At 45.0% G+C, this 17,473-nt stretch overlaps 2 protein-coding genes across 2 annotated transcripts; both read left to right on the top strand.

Moving 5' to 3' along the window:
- The first annotated feature begins 228 nt into the window (after nt 1-228).
- ccdc59 (coiled-coil domain containing 59) lies at nt 229-4,240 on the top strand. Its single transcript, XM_080022816.1, has 4 exons — nt 229-435; nt 1,790-2,237; nt 3,015-3,123; nt 3,264-4,240. Exons 1-4 carry the CDS (start codon nt 318-320, stop codon nt 3,426-3,428), a joined length of 840 nt encoding a protein of 279 aa, XP_079878942.1. The 5' UTR covers nt 229-317; the 3' UTR covers nt 3,429-4,240.
- Nucleotides 4,241-5,612: 1,372 nt separating this feature from the next.
- On the top strand, nt 5,613-17,234 carry cracr2ab (calcium release activated channel regulator 2Ab; the record flags this gene model as incomplete). Its single annotated transcript, XM_080022626.1, has 18 exons — nt 5,613-5,762; nt 6,776-6,887; nt 7,366-7,564; nt 8,003-8,149; nt 9,864-9,954; nt 10,291-10,386; nt 11,124-11,311; nt 12,256-12,327; nt 12,443-12,491; nt 12,584-12,672; nt 13,416-13,545; nt 13,603-14,115; nt 14,555-14,693; nt 15,251-15,332; nt 15,907-16,021; nt 16,247-16,348; nt 16,475-16,551; nt 17,132-17,234. 18 exons carry the CDS (start codon nt 5,613-5,615, stop codon nt 17,217-17,219), a joined length of 2,439 nt encoding a protein of 812 aa, XP_079878752.1. The 3' UTR covers nt 17,220-17,234.
- Between the last annotated feature and the right edge of the window lie 239 nt (nt 17,235-17,473).

Genomic DNA, 17,473 nt, shown 5'->3' on the forward strand with positions numbered 1-17,473 from the left:
GTCAAAATCGTTTAATCGGTGAAATTATACATTATATTTAAAAAATATATATAGAATTTAAATACATTCATAAATAAATAAATTTTGTTCACTCGGTATGAGTTAACGAAAAAAACACATTTCCCAAATTTCCAAGTGGAAACGGCGAACGTTCCATCCGTTTCTCTGCTATCGCCTTTAAGGGCTGATTAGGTCGCCTGCGTCATTGTTCTGCGCCGTGAAGAACGCCCACGCGTGTTTCCCGAGCGGCGTGGAGCTCGTAAACACCACGGGCCGCGGCGGAAATGCTGTAAGTGCCGCGAGTGGACTTGTAGAAAATGGATAAAGGAACCGTGAGGGGGAGAGGTGGCGACCGGAGGCCGAGCGACGGAGCGAGGGGAGGGAGGAGGAAATGGGTCCGCGGTCACAAAGTGTTCGAGGGCAGCGTGAAAGAAGGTGAGTCGAGAACAGTGGAAACACCGGAAAAGCACAGTAACACAGTTAAACATAGTAAAAATACAGAAAAAACACAGTGAAATGCAATACAACGTAGTTAAAACATAGTAAAAAAAACACAGTTACACAGTTAAACATAAAAAAATACAGAAAAACACAGTAAAATACAATACAACGTAGTTAAAACATAGTAAAAAAACACAGTAGCACAGTTAAACATAAAAAAAAAACAGAAAAACACAGTAAAATACAATACAACGTAGTTAAAACATAGTAAAAATACACAAAAACACGGTAAAATACAATACAACGTAGTTAAAACATGGTAAAAATACAGAAAAACACAGTAAAATACAATACAACGTAGTTAAAACATAGTAAAAACACAGTAACACAGTTAAACATTAAAAAAAACAGAAAAACACAGTAAAATACAATACAACGTAGTTAAAACATAGTAAAAACACAGTTTAACACAGTTAAACATTAAAAAAAAACAGAAAAACACAGTAAAATACAATACAACGTAGTTAAAACATGGTAAAAATACAGAAAAACACAGTAAAATACAATACAATGTAGTTAAAACATGGTAAAAATACAGAAAAACACAGTAAAATACAATACAATGTAGTTAAAACATGGTAAAAATACAGAAAAACACAGTAAAATACAATACAACGTAGTTAAAACATGGTAAAAATACAGAGAAACACAGTAAAATACAATACAACGTAGTTAAAACATAGTAAAAATACAGAAACACAGTTAAACATAAAAAAAAAATACAGGAAAAAACACAGTAAAACACAATAAGACGTAGTAAAAATACAGTAAAACATAAAAAAAATAGATTTATTTTTTTTTTTTTTTAATCGAGTTTTCCGGTCATGGAAAAGAGAGTTGTCCTGTTTTATTTCATGTGCTACAATGAATATTTATATAGTACTATATAAATAGTACTATATAGTTTATTTGTTTACCTTTATTGTTATCTCCTATTTGCTCTGATGTGTGTTGCTCTAACACTGCAGTTTGATTAATAAAGTGCCTGATCTATTCCCCTATTTATTTGATGTTAGTGAACAGGACGGCAGGTCATAAAAATGATATGATTCATATCATAAAAACATAATATTCATCCGTTGGTGGTATAATCAATTATTCGGATGGGCCGAGTGCCAAAATGGCGGATTTTATGTTTTAATATATGACATAGGACATAACAAAAGTGAGTGTTATGTATTTATTCATCCCCTATATATATATATATGTGTGTGTGTGTGTGTGTGTGTGTGTGTGTGTGTGTGTGTGTGTGTGTGTGTGTATTGAATGTGACTCCTTTCTCTCTAAGGTCAAGGATTCGCCTTCAAGAGGAAGCAAAAGGTCCAGTACGAGTACAACAAGCTGCTGACGAAGGAGCGGAGGCGGAAGGCTGCCTCCACGTCTCAGTACCGGGAGGAATTCCCCGAGCACCTCAGACACCTGTACGTGGCCGAGGCCCAGAAGCTCAAGAAGGAGGATCTGGTGAACCGCTCGAAAAGAAGCATCTGCAGGATGGCGCAGCAAGTCACAAAGAAGGCAGAAGGCACGGAAGTAAATGACGATGATGACGACGACGACGATGATGATGGCGATGATGATGAAGATGATGATGATGACGACGACGACGATGATGATGGGGATGATGCCACAAGCCAAAAGACCGGCCCACAACCAGAAGCTGCAGCCGCTACTATAACGGAGCAGGTAGAAACTGCCACTGTGGACCCTGAACCGAAAAATGCCATCGAAGCCGAAAGGTATGAATGCCCCAGGTTTTACATTTAATTGAATTAACTCCCCATTATTCCGTTTCGGGCAACAATATGTAATGTGTGTGTAATTTACCTTAAATGTGTAGCTGTAATGATTTAAACCGATGCCCACGGTGGTCCTCAAATGGGAAACATCTCCTTGAATAAAAGCAAAGTGAAAATAAATAATTCATGACCAAGATATGTGTTGCTAAAATAAATGTTGATATGATTAACACTGGAATGATCAAGACATTTTATTGGGCGGTTGATTGTCACACAAATTATTTTGATTAACAATGTAATTGTCTTTTTATGCACTATAGTGGTGTATGCTAATGGCGTCCTAAGACACATCCACCTTAGGGGGGGGGGAGCCATGAATGTTGGAACATTGCCGATTGCAGAAAATCTCATTCTAATTCTATACTGTAAATTGCAGCATTTTTCACATTGGCTTTGGAACTCCCATGAGATTAGGATGGAAACATAATGACTGTGGAACCTAACCATTTTAAGGTCACAGGTCAACTCAAATCATTGCGGTCAGGTGGTCATGTCATGACTGTGGAACCTAACCATTTTAAGGTCACAGGTCAACTCAAATCATTGCGGTCAGGTGGTCATGTCATGACTGTGGAACCTAACCATTTTAAGGTCACAGGTCGACTCCAATCATTGCGATCGGGTGCTCATGTAACACTTGTGACGGCTTTATTGCTGATATCGCCAACAAACCAGGAAACCCCAAACTAATACTGCCTGGCCGACCTCTTTCCCCAGTATCCCCATGAGCAACCGCTTGAAGAAGAAGATTATGAGGAAGACATCGTACCAGACGGCGCAGGAGCAATTTGAGAACGCCAGAGATGAAAGGCTCAAGAAAAACGAGGTATCCCCTCCCCCCCAACGACCGCTTTCATTTTTATTATTTCATTTTTTCAATCATTTAGGAGTCGACTGCAACGCGACTTCCACCGTGTGATCCGCTTCTAACGTCGCGTGGTCATTGATATTTTCTTGTGCTCCCAGGAGTTTCTGAGGAAGAAGAAGGAGAAGGACGACGGCATACAGCAATACAAGCAGAAGAAGAAAGAGGCGTTCCAGATCCTGAGCAAAAAGACCAAGAAAGGACAGCCCAACCTCAACCTGCAGATGGAATACCTGCTGCAAAAGATCCAAGGGAGCAGAAAATGACTCTCCAGTTTGGACGGAACCGGCCTGTGTTTTGCCTCGACTGTCTCAAAAGACGCGACCTCCCTAATGAAAGCCGTGACTCCACAAGTTTCAAAAAGGGACTTGGGTGTCTCGTCAAATGGCAACTTTTGAAATGACATTTGATTGACGGTTTAGTTAATGTGTGTTTGCACTCCTTCCGACTTGACGTCTGGATTGTCGTGCATTTCTCTTATTGGGCCACAGGATGGCGCTGTGTTATGTCAAGAACAGATGTTTTATCATGATTTAAGACTGGTCTGTTTTCCACATCAGGCATCTTATATCTAGAAGTCTATGATGACAGGTTTCATGAACAATTGGACAAACTTGCCCAAACACTTTCTTTACTTTGTCTAATTTGACCTATCACTGCATATGTATGGAAGTATGTATATATATATGTGTGACAAATAAACCTCTTCAATCTTGAACTAGTTTGTTCACACAAAGTAAATGAAACTGTGGTGTTTTTGCAAGGCAGCGTCGTGGAGTTTCAGCACCGATATCCAATTTTCCCCCCACTGTACCTGCTGCAAGGCTAGACTGGTGTGGAGATACTTCCTAATAGTGGGTTTTATTTAAAAGGCACTTTAATAAGGGCATACATTTAAACCTTAAGTGAACTATAGTTAAGTTCAAGGAAATCTATCAATTTCATCTAGTGACCTGTTTGCTTGTTTTACTCGTTAAATTCTGAATCAACATTTGTTAAGATTTGTTTTCTCACACAGCTGAAACTGCATTGTCGAAGTCCAATCTGCTCCAATCTGGATTAAAGAAAAGTTGAATTACTAACTTATTTTGTTATTGTTGTGATCCAAACAGTGTAAATTTGTGCTTGGCAGACTGCATGGTCTCTGCCGTCTCCAGTAAAAAGCCTCCAGCCACTGCCCCATGACATCACATGGTTGCAGAATGACTTCTCCAACGCTCGTCTGTGAGGCAAGACTTCCTAAAGTGTGTTAACGGCGCTCAGTGGATATCGAGGGCCAGGCTTCCATTTCCTCTCGGAGGGGTTTTAATCAGGAGAAGGTAAGATGTTTTGCGTTTGTGTTATTTTTTGAGGACTTCTATCTTGCAGCGTCTGGAGAAGCCCTCGATTGTTCGGATTGTGATGTTTGTAATCGACAAAAAGCACAGTTTGACAATTGCGTTCTTTCCTGCAAGCTCAGTGCGCATAAGAAAGCTTTTATTCGATATGTCAGTCGTGGTAATAGGCTGCCGGCTTATTCTTTGGGGTGTGGATGCATAACATTTTTTTTCCATTTGCGGCTTTTAAATGGGGCTTTGTTTGTCAAAGGGGATTTTATTCGGTTACATATTCTTGACTTGATTTCCGCCTTATAAAATTAAGAACTCGTTTTAGTTGTTTTCGAGCCACAGAGGTTCAAGACCAGTCTCCCCGGCCGCCCCCTCCCACTATGTTTTAACATCACAAGTTCTCACCGCCGACCACAGACTTGTGCAAAGTTTCAGCGTATGTGTGTCAATAGATGACAAATAGAAACTTTAAATCAACTTTCGTGTGAGCGAGCCTCATGGAAATGATATGAAGGGGAGAAACCTCGGGAAAACAAAGCATAGAGCGATGCCTTGAAACCGTTGTCCTCTGAAAAGGGCCTTTTGCAGTCTTGCTGGCATTATGCTGTCATGTGTTCTTTGTGGCTCGTCATTAAGATAATCCTTTACACTATGTTTACATACCACTGTAAGTCGCTTATTCTTTGCACTCAAAAGAAAGAAGGAGGGAAGTACTGTACAGCCGAGACAAGGATAACGCTGTTTTCTTAAGACTTACATAATAAGATGTGTCTAAATATTTCCATGGCTGTTGGAACAGAGAGTTCTAGAAAAACTCACACCATTTTAAGAACCAACGGATGATATGACGGCTGTTTTTCCCCCCTTGTCTCGTAGGAAGCCCCAACACCAAACCCAATCGGTTAAAAAAAAACAACCCAAAAAAAACCATCATAAAGTAGTGACTCCCATCGACTCTCCCGATGCCTCTTCCAGCCTCTACCGTCGCGGCCCTCACCCCGGGGGTCCCCGAACGCCAGAAGCTGGGCCTGTGAGGAGAGGCGATGTCCCATTCCACTTGGTGCTGCCACTAGGTCCTCTCGCCGTCGGTGACGTTGTTCTCGTCCGGCCCCGGTTCCCGGGATGGAGGAGGAGGAGGGCAGGGTGAACGGGATAAACCCCAAAGGATGGGACTCGGACTGCGGTCGCATCGCCCTGCTGGACAAGACCAAGGAGTTCTTCCAGACCTGCGACATGGAGGGCAAGGGCTTCATCACCCGCACCGACATGAGGGTTAGAGATGAGACTGTCTGTCTGTCTGTCTGTTTTGATAAGAATTGAGTCATAGATAGATAGATAGATAGATGCTTTATTTATCCCCAAAAGGGAAATTGCAATGTCTCAGCAGCTCACATCAAAAACAATGGAATACAAAAATGAAAAACAACGTTACGCCATAAGTATTTATTACCTGCGACCGCACTGACTCATTTATGATGCGTTAGGTTGAGTGTGAAACGATCCCAATCCCTTACTGGCCAGGCGAGTATGATTTCTCCAGCGCATTTCATGTGCAAGCATTGCTTTAAGCCATAAAATGCGTGATATAAAAGCGCAGAGGAGGAAAAGCTTTGAAATAAAAGGCTAAAAACAGATGATAAACAAAAGGATGATGAAAGCACCGAGATCTGGTGAAGGTGAAGTGCAATTTAAAACCGGCCTGCACATAAAACCCAGCACCCGCTTTGGTCGTTGGGACTCAAAGCCAACTAGAAACTCGAGTTCATTTTGTTTAAATTCTGTGATAATTCAGGGCTCTTAGAATGCCGTTATGATTCCCATAACAGCAGTGATTTCCATTCTAAAGGGCTCTTCGTCCTGTGGAGCGTCGCATTTGTTACAGACCCCCAGCTTCACCCGCTGCAGTCACAAAGCAGCCACGACCGCAGCAGTGGAGCCGTGCTAATGAGCGCGTCTTTGTCTCACTCCTACGCGGGCACACGTACAAGTCAGTTTTAATTCCGAGCACGCGCATAAATAATGCAAGATGCACACGCAAGAACAAAGTCCAAGCCCCGGTAAATGGGGCTCTGGGGGGTTCTGACGAGACCCTCAATAAACGCAGAGTTGGATTTTGTGTCGACCATATTAAATCTGGAGTCGACCCCCCCCCCCCCCCGATCACCAATCCCTTATGCAACTTAATTTACTATGGCCTCTGACGTTCCACGAATCCAGAGTTGCTGCCTTGTGCGGTCAGGTTGAATAGGCTGACGTCTGTGTCTTTTCGGTGTGTCCCCGCCCAGCGTCTCCACAGAGAGCTGCCTCTGTCCGCCGAGGAGCTGGAGGACGTGTTCGACTCGCTGGATACAGACCGGGATGGTTACCTAACACTGGACGCTTTCTCCTCTGGGTTCAGTAGGTTTTCCCTCACCGGGCTGAGACTTGATCCGACACGGTTTATTATGGTTTTGAAGTGGCGTATGAGCCGTGCACACTATCTACCCTACCCTACTTAGTGTCGCTCATCCATCGAGCGGGCCTCATAACCCGTCGTTTACCAACGTCATTTATGGTAAACCAGGTCGAGCAGTCACAATCATTTGTCGCTTTGATTGCCTAAATAATTCAAATGAATTGAAGTATGAAAAAAAATTTTTATATGTTATAAGGCCTACTTTATATGAAGCATATTTTTTTAATATTTCATTTTCGCCCTTGCAATTCCTCTGTGGCCCACTAGGAGGGTTAGCCCCACAGTTCAAGTTCAAGTTCCAGTCCAAAAGATTATTTGTTTGAATAAAACTGATCGAAACACACCACAAAAAAAATCGGAAAAAATGTCATCTGATATTTCTGAAGATCAACCTCTTCTTTTTGGTTGCCCCGTCCTCAGGTCAGTTCTTGCGCGGCCGGAGGATCTCGGTGACCGACGACCTCGGCTCCCCTGCCCCGGCCGGCAGCCTGAGGGTCAAGGAAACCCTGTACCAGAGCCAGTGGGACGCCAGGCTGGCGTGGGCGGCGGAAGAGGACGACGAGGAGAAGCACTTCTGCATGCTTCTGGAGAGCCTGGGCGCCGGCAACGTGTTTGAGGAGTGAGTCCGGCTCGCCCGCCGTCCTGGAAAACCTGGAAATTGTTGTGCCCCCCCCCCCGCCCCCGGTTCTGTCCATAAAAGTCATTGTAATATGACAAAAGCGTGATTGCCGATTAGACGCCCGCTCAAGCAGTAGCAATCAAACTGAGATGGGAGGGTTGGGGAGCCACCTTTCTTTTTTCTTTCTGCCGAAAAGAGGTAGAACCAGCGGAAATAGGTAAAGAAAGAGCGGAAACTGAGTGGAGTGTGAGTGGAAACTGGACGACATGTGCAGGTCCTGGAAAATGATCCTTTGAAGGGGGCGCTTAGTTCGAGAGTTGTTGTTTTGAAATGGGACACGCGGGATCATCCAAACAGCCTGATAGAAGTAGTGGAAGACAAAAGACTCCTTTCTTTCTTTCTTTCTTTCTTTCTTTCTTTCTTTCCCTCCACCCACAGTCCAGGAGAGGTGCGCAGCCTGTGGGCTCAGCTGAGGAGGGACGAGCCGCACCTTCTGTCCAACTTCGAGGAGTTCCTGTCCCGGGTCACGTACCAGATCAAGGAGGCCCACCAGGATAAGAAGGAGATGGAGAGTGCCCTCCAGAGGTGGGAGGACGCACGCACACACACGCACGCACGCACGCACGCACGCACGCATGCTATGGTGTGTCCGTTACCTTTACCTGCACATTTTTGCTGTTCAAGTTGGTGAGTATTCGCAATTTCATAGTAAACAGAGGTAGAAATCAACCAAGGAGTCATGGAAGGTAGGAAGGAATCAAGAAAGGTCGGAAGGAATCGAGTAAGTGTGGTCAGAAGGAATCCAGGAAGGATGGTAGGAAGGAATCAAGTAGGGAAGGAAGGAAGGAATTGAGTAAGTAAGAAAGAAAGGACCCAAGTAAGGACGGAAGGAATTAAGAATTAAGGAAGGAATGAAGGAAGGAAGGATGGAAAGAAGGAAGGAATAAAGGAATGAAGCAATCAAAGAGGAAAGGAAGAAATTGAGTAATGCAGGAAGGAATCAAGGAAGGAATCACAGAAGGAGGAATCAAAGGAAGAAATTGAGTAATGCAGGAAGGAATCAAGGCAGGAATCACAGAAGGAGGAATCAAGGAAGGAAGGAGGAAAGGAAGAAAGAAATCAGTTAAGGAAGGAAGAAAGGAAGGAATCAAGAAGCAAATAAATAATCACGGAAGGAAGGAAGGAATGTATGAATAAAGGAAGGAAAGAAGTAAGGAATCAAGAAGGAAGAAACGAACGAAGGCTCAGTAAACATAAGCAGACAGCCAAGGAGGGAAGTGAGGAAAGTAAATATAGACTTCATTTCCGGCCCAAACGGCAACTGTTGTACTGAAAATAATACCATACCATAATAATACGATAATACACTTGGGGCCGGTGTGTGAGTCCTGGTTTGGTACTTTTTTCATTTGCCCAAGTATCGCAAAGTAACACAATTAGTCTGTTAGAGTGTGTGTGTGTGTGTGTGTGTGTGTGTGTGTGTGTGTGTGTGTGTGTGTGTGTGTGTGTGTGTGTGTGTGTGTGTGTGTGTGTGTATATGTGTGTGTGTGTGTGTGTGTGTGTGTGTGCGTGCGTGCCTGTGTGTGTTCCTGCCCCGCCGCCCGGGAGAGTGTCCGCATGGGCCTGATCTGTAATTCTCTGGAGAACGCCTCCTTTATCCCTTTCAAATGACCACTAAGCTGGAGGCATGTTTTCAAGTCTGACCCACCACCACAGCATGGAAATAAAAACCATGCCCCCGAGGGAACCCGAAAGATGGCCGAAGGGGTCAGTGTCCGACATCTAGTTAAGATCATGGAGATCATGTCAAACTGCAGGTGTGTGTGTGTGTGTGTGTGTGTGTGTTTGTGTGTTTCATTTATTTAATTTGATGTTAGTACCGTTTAATTTGTCCCGTCCTGCCTCACGGTGCCGTGTAGCAGATCTTACTAATTGGATTTTTCTGTTCTCAATGCTGTCAGAGTGACTGTAAGTACCACTTGGTATGCTGTGGAATGTCATATTTGTGTGTGTGTGTGTGTGTGTGCCTGTGCGTGTGTGTGTGCGTGCGTAAATACCTGAATGTACTCATGGGGGCCACTGTGTTATTTTACATACTGTGTGTGTGTGTGTGTGTGCGAGCGGATTCCGTCGGAGATTATCGGCGCAAGATGGGAAAATAACAGTTCCCTGAGCCCCAGACGATAAAGCCTCTGTGTTTGCACAGACCTGACCCTTACCCTCTTGTTGTGCTTCGCCCCTTTTGCATCGAGCCCCGATCGTCGTCGCTATCATGGTATGTCGCCGTCTGTCGTCACAGGAAGTCGGCGACGCACGACAGCGAGATCCGTCGCCTGTACGAGGAGATGGAGACCCAGATCAACAACGAGAAGGACCGGCTCCTCCTCAAGGTACGGCCGCCGACGTTGCTTCCGCTCGTTCCCCGATCAGATCGATCATTTTGCTGTTTTGTTTGTGCCGTTGTGTTTCGCGACTAGAGGTGCGGGCGCGCAAGAGCGAGGGACGGAGACGGGTGAAAGAGGGTGTGGGGGGATGAGAGCAGAGCTTGTTGACTAATGAAGAGAAATCAAAATAAACACAGCCCGACGAATCCCTTATATACCAGTCAACTTGTCAGAGCGTGTTTTGGGGGGTGAACGACAATGAACAGGCAAGTCCCGCGAAAACATCTTAATCCCGTGACCTTTGACCCCCCCTCCTTTTTTTTTTTCCCTCCCCGCCTGCAGGACTCCGAGCGTCACCATTCGCACAGCCAGGACCTGGAGCACCAGCTGTTCTCCAAGGAGCGCGAGCTGGACCAGCTCTTCCAGAAACAGAGGAGGGTGAGTGGACTCGTGTCGCCAATCACACAGCCGGATCGCCACACACCGTTTCTGATCAATCTATCTATCTATCAGTTTTAAAGTGTCTGCTTCAATGACAAATTAAAGTCTGTGAAATAATTTTGTAAAATAAAGAAATAAATAAATAAAATCTTTGATCTGTGTCCGTGTTCAGCTGCCTCAGACGATTTTACGGATCACCGCTTTCATTTATCCTTGTTAAATTTTTCTTCTTTATTGTTGATTTGTGAGGTTTATTTCATTGCTGTTTGTCAGTTTTTAGGTTTACATTGATTGTTTATCGGTAGGTTATTGTCCGGTAATAGTCCATTTATTTTTATTGTTCATTGTTTGTAAGGTTTATTGCTAGGTGCCTTCTTTTTATTATTTTTAGTGTATATTTTAGTGTACATTACCATTTTTTCTCGATTCAAGCTGATGTTTAGCTTTATTGTATATTGCCATTTTTTCAGGTCCATAGGTCTACTGCATATTGTCAGATCTAATATATAATGTTATCCATCCATCCATCCATCCATCCATCTATCAACCCATTCATCTATCAACCCATCCATCCATCCATCCATCCATCCATCAATCGATCAACCCATCCATCCATCCATCCATCTATCCATCTATCCACCCACCCATCCATCCATCCATTCATCCATCCATCTCTATCTCTATAACACAATGCGACATGGCAGCATACATTAACAACCGTTCTTCCCGTGCAGTTGGAGGCCCAGTGCTGTGAGCTGAACAGCGAGAAGCAGGAGAGCCGCGTGGAGAACATCAAGCTGAAGATGACCAACGAGGAGCTTTCCCGCGAGCTGGACAGCACGAGCCAGGAGCTGTCCCTGGCCCAGGAGCAGCTGGCCATGCTGCGGCAGCAGGCCACGCGGCTGCACCAGGAGAAGGAGATGTAGGTGCACGGCGACACACATACTCTATACATACTGCAGAGGTTATCATGATGAATTATAATGGGATATAATGTGAAATGTTATAATATCTAATAATGTCGCCTCATAAATTATAATAATATAGTATAGAAAATATAAAAAAATAAACTTTATGATTATAAGATAATTAATTATTATATAACATTATTGTTGCTATTATTAATAAATATTAATAATACTATATAATACTATAATATATATACATATATTTTACCCCCTACAGCACCCTTCATTCCTTCCAGCATCCTTCAGTTTAGAGGATGCTGTTCTTTATTTTCTGTATTTTTGAGGCTGTACTGTGAAGTGTCAAAAAAGGGTAAATAAAACTTGACTTGATTGGCGATGACGAAACTCACTTGGGTAAGAATATATACTGTAAGTAGTTTACCAAAAACGACCACTTTTTCATTTTTTCACCCTGTCTATTTGGCGGAGCCCAATCTTATGGAGTTGACATTTTAGTTTTTTGTTCGTTTGCGCACACATTACAAACTGTTCCATCCAAGCAGTGGCGTAGAAATACTTGGCTTTTTTTTTTTTTTTTTTTCAAATTTCTATTCTATACAGAGTCTATACAGATGAATGTTAAAATACCCACTTTGTGAGCGTTCAAAATCAAATTTGAAAGTCACGAAGTACAAAACTTTTTTGAAAAGAAAAGTGCCGAATTGTATTTCATAGTTGTTGATTAAAGTACTATTACAGGTGAAAATGCAGCCCAGTCCCGTAAGAAGAGTAGTACTAGTAACTGCTTACTTTGGGATGTATTCTGTATCTACCAACACCCCGAGGAGTCTTCCTAAGCGGAGACTTTAAAGCTGAGAGTGAGCCGTCTCCTGTCTTGTGTTTTATCTATTTCCTGCATAAAGTTACGTTTTCTTTTATTTTTATTTTTTTGTCCCAGGGAAATGTACCGAGTCACCGAGGGGCTTCAGAGAGAGAAACAGAGTCTGATGAAGCAGCTCGATCTCCTCAGGTAAAACAAACATCCCGCCAGCACAGGCCCCTCACATCTGGGTATTTGTTGTCTATCATTTATATATTTTTTTTCTCCAAATATTGATATATTGTATTTTTTCTCGGCCCGCCAGAGAGATGAACAAACATTTGAAAGACGAGCGAGACATTTGCTCCAGCGCGGTGAGTAATTTCGCACCGGCATCGACTGTATCCATCACGGAGCTAGGCGTCGACGCGGCCCCCTAACGTCCAATTTGGTTCTTTCCGATAAGCCCCGGACTTCTCTGAGGAAGAAGCAGAAGCAGCAGAGGACGGGCCTCGCCAATTTATTCGACGTCGGCGCCCGCCAGCCCGCGAAAGGGTGAGAATCTGGATGATCCTGTCTCTTTGAAGGCTCCCAGCTTAAACAAATCATTGTGGTCATTGTGGTTCCCTCGTGTTTGACGGAGAACAATACTCAGCTCGCGAAGGCAGAAACTCAAAAAGAAACCTCAGCGTGGATTAAAGGAAAATATATAAAAATAGATTCATCTGCTATAAAAAAAAAAATATATATATATATTTTATACACATGTAACATTACCCCTGGGCATTTTCCTGATGATAGCTCACATTTTTTATTTTTTGTTTCTAATTTTGGTATGATTATTAATTTTGCTGCATTTCTTATTCTTTAATTCCATCTGAGACGGCAGAAACGCCATTGCTTTAACAACCATTGAACATCGTTTTTTTTTTTTTATACTGTTAAAGCAATGACGAATCCGCCTTCTCAAACGAAATGAACAAAGTCAAAATACGGCAAAATTAAGTAACAAAAGTAGCTGATACCATGTTGTTGAAATGACTTATTAGTTACTTATTAAATTACTTATTAGGTGCTATTTTGTTCAAATTTTCCAAAACATGAAAATAGAAATAATGTGAATGTAAAAACGTGAGCTATCATCAGGCCGATAGTCGGGGTTGGTTGGGTCATTCAACATTTTAGATGCAACTGAAAAGCAGATTAAAGGTTCTGCAGCGTCGTACAGGATGTGCTTCCTCAAAGTGATCCAGATGAACTGATCCCCCTCGTCCTCTGCTTCTCCTCTGTCTCCAAAGAGCTCCTCTGGTGGAAGACTGGTCCTACCAGTCTCTGGAGGCCTTGCCCCTAGAGCACCTTCAAATCGTGTTTGTTGCTTCCTCTTCCTGCAGTGAGGACGACAGCTTCACCACCTCCACCTCCATCACGTCCTCCGCCTCCGCCGCCGCCGCCCTCCCTCCTAGCGCCCACTTGTGTCATCTGCAGCCCGCGGCACCGAAAAGCTACGGCCTGGTCAACGGCCACCCCGCCACCCTCTCCCCGGCCGAAGCGCTCGCTGGGAAGTCCAGAGCCAAGCAAGCGCTCGGCAGGACGGCTTCCGCCGGGAGGGAGAGAGCGGAGAGGGCGACCAGGAGGGGCGTAGTGGTGGAGGCGGAGGACATCCTGGACTCCCCCCCGGACGGGTGGCCCCTCCGCCGGGTCATCTCCATCGAGGAGGACCACCTGCCCCACCTGCTCCAAGGCGGCCCCCAACCCCTGCTGCACCAACTCAGCAAAGAAGATGAGGGGAATGAAGGTGATGAGGATGAGGGGCGGAGCGAGTTAGAGGATAGTGCCGTGGTGGTGGCGGTACCCGCCACCGCTCCTCCCCCTCCTCCGAGCTGCCTCCCCGTGTGTCTGCCGGTGACGGCTTCCCCGTCAAGCAAATCTTGCATCTCCCGGATGAGGAAGACGGCCATGTTGCCCAGAGGACAACCGGTCGGCAAGGAGACCCAGAACGTATGTCTCAAGGTTTTGGAATATTTAGTGAAGAAAAGGAAATTGTATTATCTGATATAATATTAATTTAGCATAATTGTCATTTATTAATTTGTCATGTGTATTATTATTTGTAGTGTCTATATTTTAGGTTGAATATAAATTATTATTTATTTATGTGTTTATTTATTTTATTTTTATATTATTTCTTGATATTATTACATTTATTATGATTAATAATAGTATCAATGATTATTTATTCATCATTAATATTCAACCTCAAATGGGTTTAATTTAAAAAAAATCATGAATAATTGTTTGGCCAATTGTTATCAGGAACATACAAATTATAGGATGCAGAGGTTATCATGGGAAACGGATTTACGCCAATTCTCCCCTTCCCTTCCCTGCGTCTCTTTCTCGTCGTCGTCTCTATCTTATTTCTGTCTCTCCCCATCAGAAGGTGAAGGAAGGGGTGGCTCCCGTGCCCGAGCGGCTCTTCAAGGTGGTGCTGGTGGGGAACTCCAGCGTGGGCAAGACGTCGCTGCTGCGCTCCTTCTGCGAGGGCCGCTTCCACCCCTCGACCACCGCCACTGTGGGTGAGAAGAACGACACTGTTACTGTTACTGTTACATGAGGCTTTCTGTGTGCGTGTGTGTGTGTGTGTGTGTGTGTGTGTGTGTGCGTGTGCGTGCGTGCGTGCGTGCGTGCGTGCGTGCGTGCGTGCGTGCGTGCGTTTGTGCGTGCGTGCGTGCGTGCGTGCGTTTGTGCACGTGCGCGTCTGAAGACCTCTGAGCGCCTTAGCGTCACATGAAAGGGTTTGTGAAGTCACACCGCCTGTCTCAGAGCCCTGGCACACATTGTACCGCAGATTATGTCACATCTGATGTATTTTTCCTCCTTTCATCTTCCACATCCCCCCTCGTTCACCCCCCCCCCGTCCCCACCAAAAGCTGTCTCAGCTCCATTCCTGCAAACTACAGGTGAAGGCTGCGGCTCTGCCCTCTCATGGCCATTCTCAGATCTAATACGGGACTCTTCGGTATAAAGATATAGAAGGCCGGCCCTCATACCGTACACAATAAAACAACTGAAAACACAGAATAAAAGACTTGTAATGACCTCTGTGTGTGTAACTGGGCTACGTTGTGGGCAGGTATCGACTACAGTGTTAAGACGCTCACCCTGGACAGCACCCAGGTGGCCATGCAGCTGTGGGACACAGCGGGACAAGAGAGGTGGGTGACCGTCCACTGTCAGGATAAACAGCAACGTCGAAATCAAGCGCCGTCATTGCAAAATAGCCCATTGACAGGATGACCCCTGTTCTTTGTGTTGGGGTCACGTATCGCTCAAAGCTTGCGCTGAGAAAAACAGTCCACGGCAACGTAGCCATGTGTCCGTCCCCAGGAATCTCTTTACTGCTATTAATGTGAAATTGGACATATCTGCATTCATCTCTTCAAGTCCTCCCCTTGTAATTTCTATGTAGCATCACAAGATGGCACCACTGATTAGTGTGAGCATTACGTGAAACCAGCCGGAGAAGTGGTTGCCCGTGACAACGGTCGTTATCAACAGACAGCTGATTGGCACTATTGATTAATCAGAATAAAAGTACTCCGCAGAGCCATAATAAGCAATTGTAGTTTCAGTCTATTTGTTAAAAAATAAATAAATAACTAAAAGGTGAACTCTGCATTCTTTATCCCAGTGGCATTGCATCGGTGTAGGAATGAGTGGATGAGTTTCATGAGCAGCAGTTTGCCAGGAATTCCGAGCGTCTCGCTTGCGCTGATCTCGTTGACGCAGGTACCGCAGCATCACCAAGCAGTTCTTCCGCAAGGCCGACGGCGTGGTGGTGATGTACGACGTCACGGTGGAGGAGAGCTTCAAGGCCGTGCGGCCGTGGCTGGCCAACGTCCAGGTCCGAACTTTAATCCCGCCGTGAGGATGAGATTGCCTTTTTTCAGTGGTAGTAACGAGACTACGGTCGTACTTTCCCCGCCCCCCCACTCGACACTGCTTCTACAGTATTTTGCTCGGATTTGTTCCATGATTATCCATTTTTCAAGATACCCCCTAATCTTGTTTTTTTCGGCTGGGTTTTTAGAATTTTGCCGTACCGCGTCCGTTTTTCCCCCCCCCGTAGGAGGCTGCAGGAGAAGGCGTCCCCATCCTCCTCTTGGGCAACAAAATGGACGTGGATGAAGAGAGGGAGGTGTCCTTCAGAGACGCGGAGTTATTGGCTTATGTAAGGCCGTGCTACATGGCTTATATTTAGGGGAGTCGGGCATGAACAATGTACCGAACGGGCCGGACGGGATCTCCCGCCGCGGGTGCGTTTCTTGAGTGTTTACTGTGTCCGTGTCCTGCGTAGGAAAACAACGTGATGTTCAGCGAGGTCAGCGCCTACACGGGCGGCAACGTGGCGGAGGCTCTGACAAACCTTGCCAGGTGGGACTGAAAACACACTTCTATGAAATAAATATTACAACATATAAAATAATATGAAATACTATACCTACAATTTATTTGGATATTCTAACTTTATTACTTAACTCACATCGTTGTTAGTTGATCGGACTCCCTGAATGCCAGGAATTTTGTCTAAAGATGGTTGAGTTTGGGTTTTAGGTTATGGACGGTTACGTTCGGATACAAGGTTACAGGGAGCGTCGTCTAGTGGCGATATCGGAGCAGGGGCGCAAAAACGTTTAGGTATTAGGTTAGAAATAGTTCAATTTATGCATCAGGGGTAGAGATGGTTATGTTTAGGTATGGTTGAGGTCAGTGAGCATATGGAAGGGTTGTGACCGAAGCGAAATGCATCCGAATGCCAAAAATGTAGGGACGTCCCCGAAATGCAGATACGTTGACTAAGCATTAAGTAACATTGACTTAGTATCAATTATAAGATTTGACTCAGTCAGCCTACACAGACCCGAGTATCACCGTGTACTATCCAAGTAAAGCACTACTACTGCTGCTAATGCGTCTCACCCTGCGTTCCCTCCCGGCGGTCTCCCCCGAACAGAGTGTTGAAGGAGCAGGAAGACAGGGTGCGAGACACGACCATCATACTCGGCGCCCAGCCCATCAAGAAGAAGTCCTGCTGCAACTGAGCGCCCGGAGCCCAGCGGAACGCGCCGAGGAGCGGCCCGCGTCCGGACGACGCGGTCCGCGCGGCGGTCCCACCCGCGTTCACTGCGGGGCGACGGGTTTACCGCAGCGGTGGACGAGGCTCGTACCATTTTTGGGGACTTTTTCACGGACCTTCTCACGGACTCGGGGTTTGTCTCTTTCGGGCAGACGGTTTTCTGGTCAGGAAATACGAGCTACAGCAATCGCGGATGAGGCAAGCGTTTATACGGCTCTG

Source organism: Zeus faber (genome assembly GCF_960531495.2).
Source record: "Zeus faber genome assembly, chromosome: 21".
Taxonomy (NCBI): Eukaryota; Metazoa; Chordata; class Actinopteri; order Zeiformes; family Zeidae; genus Zeus; species Zeus faber.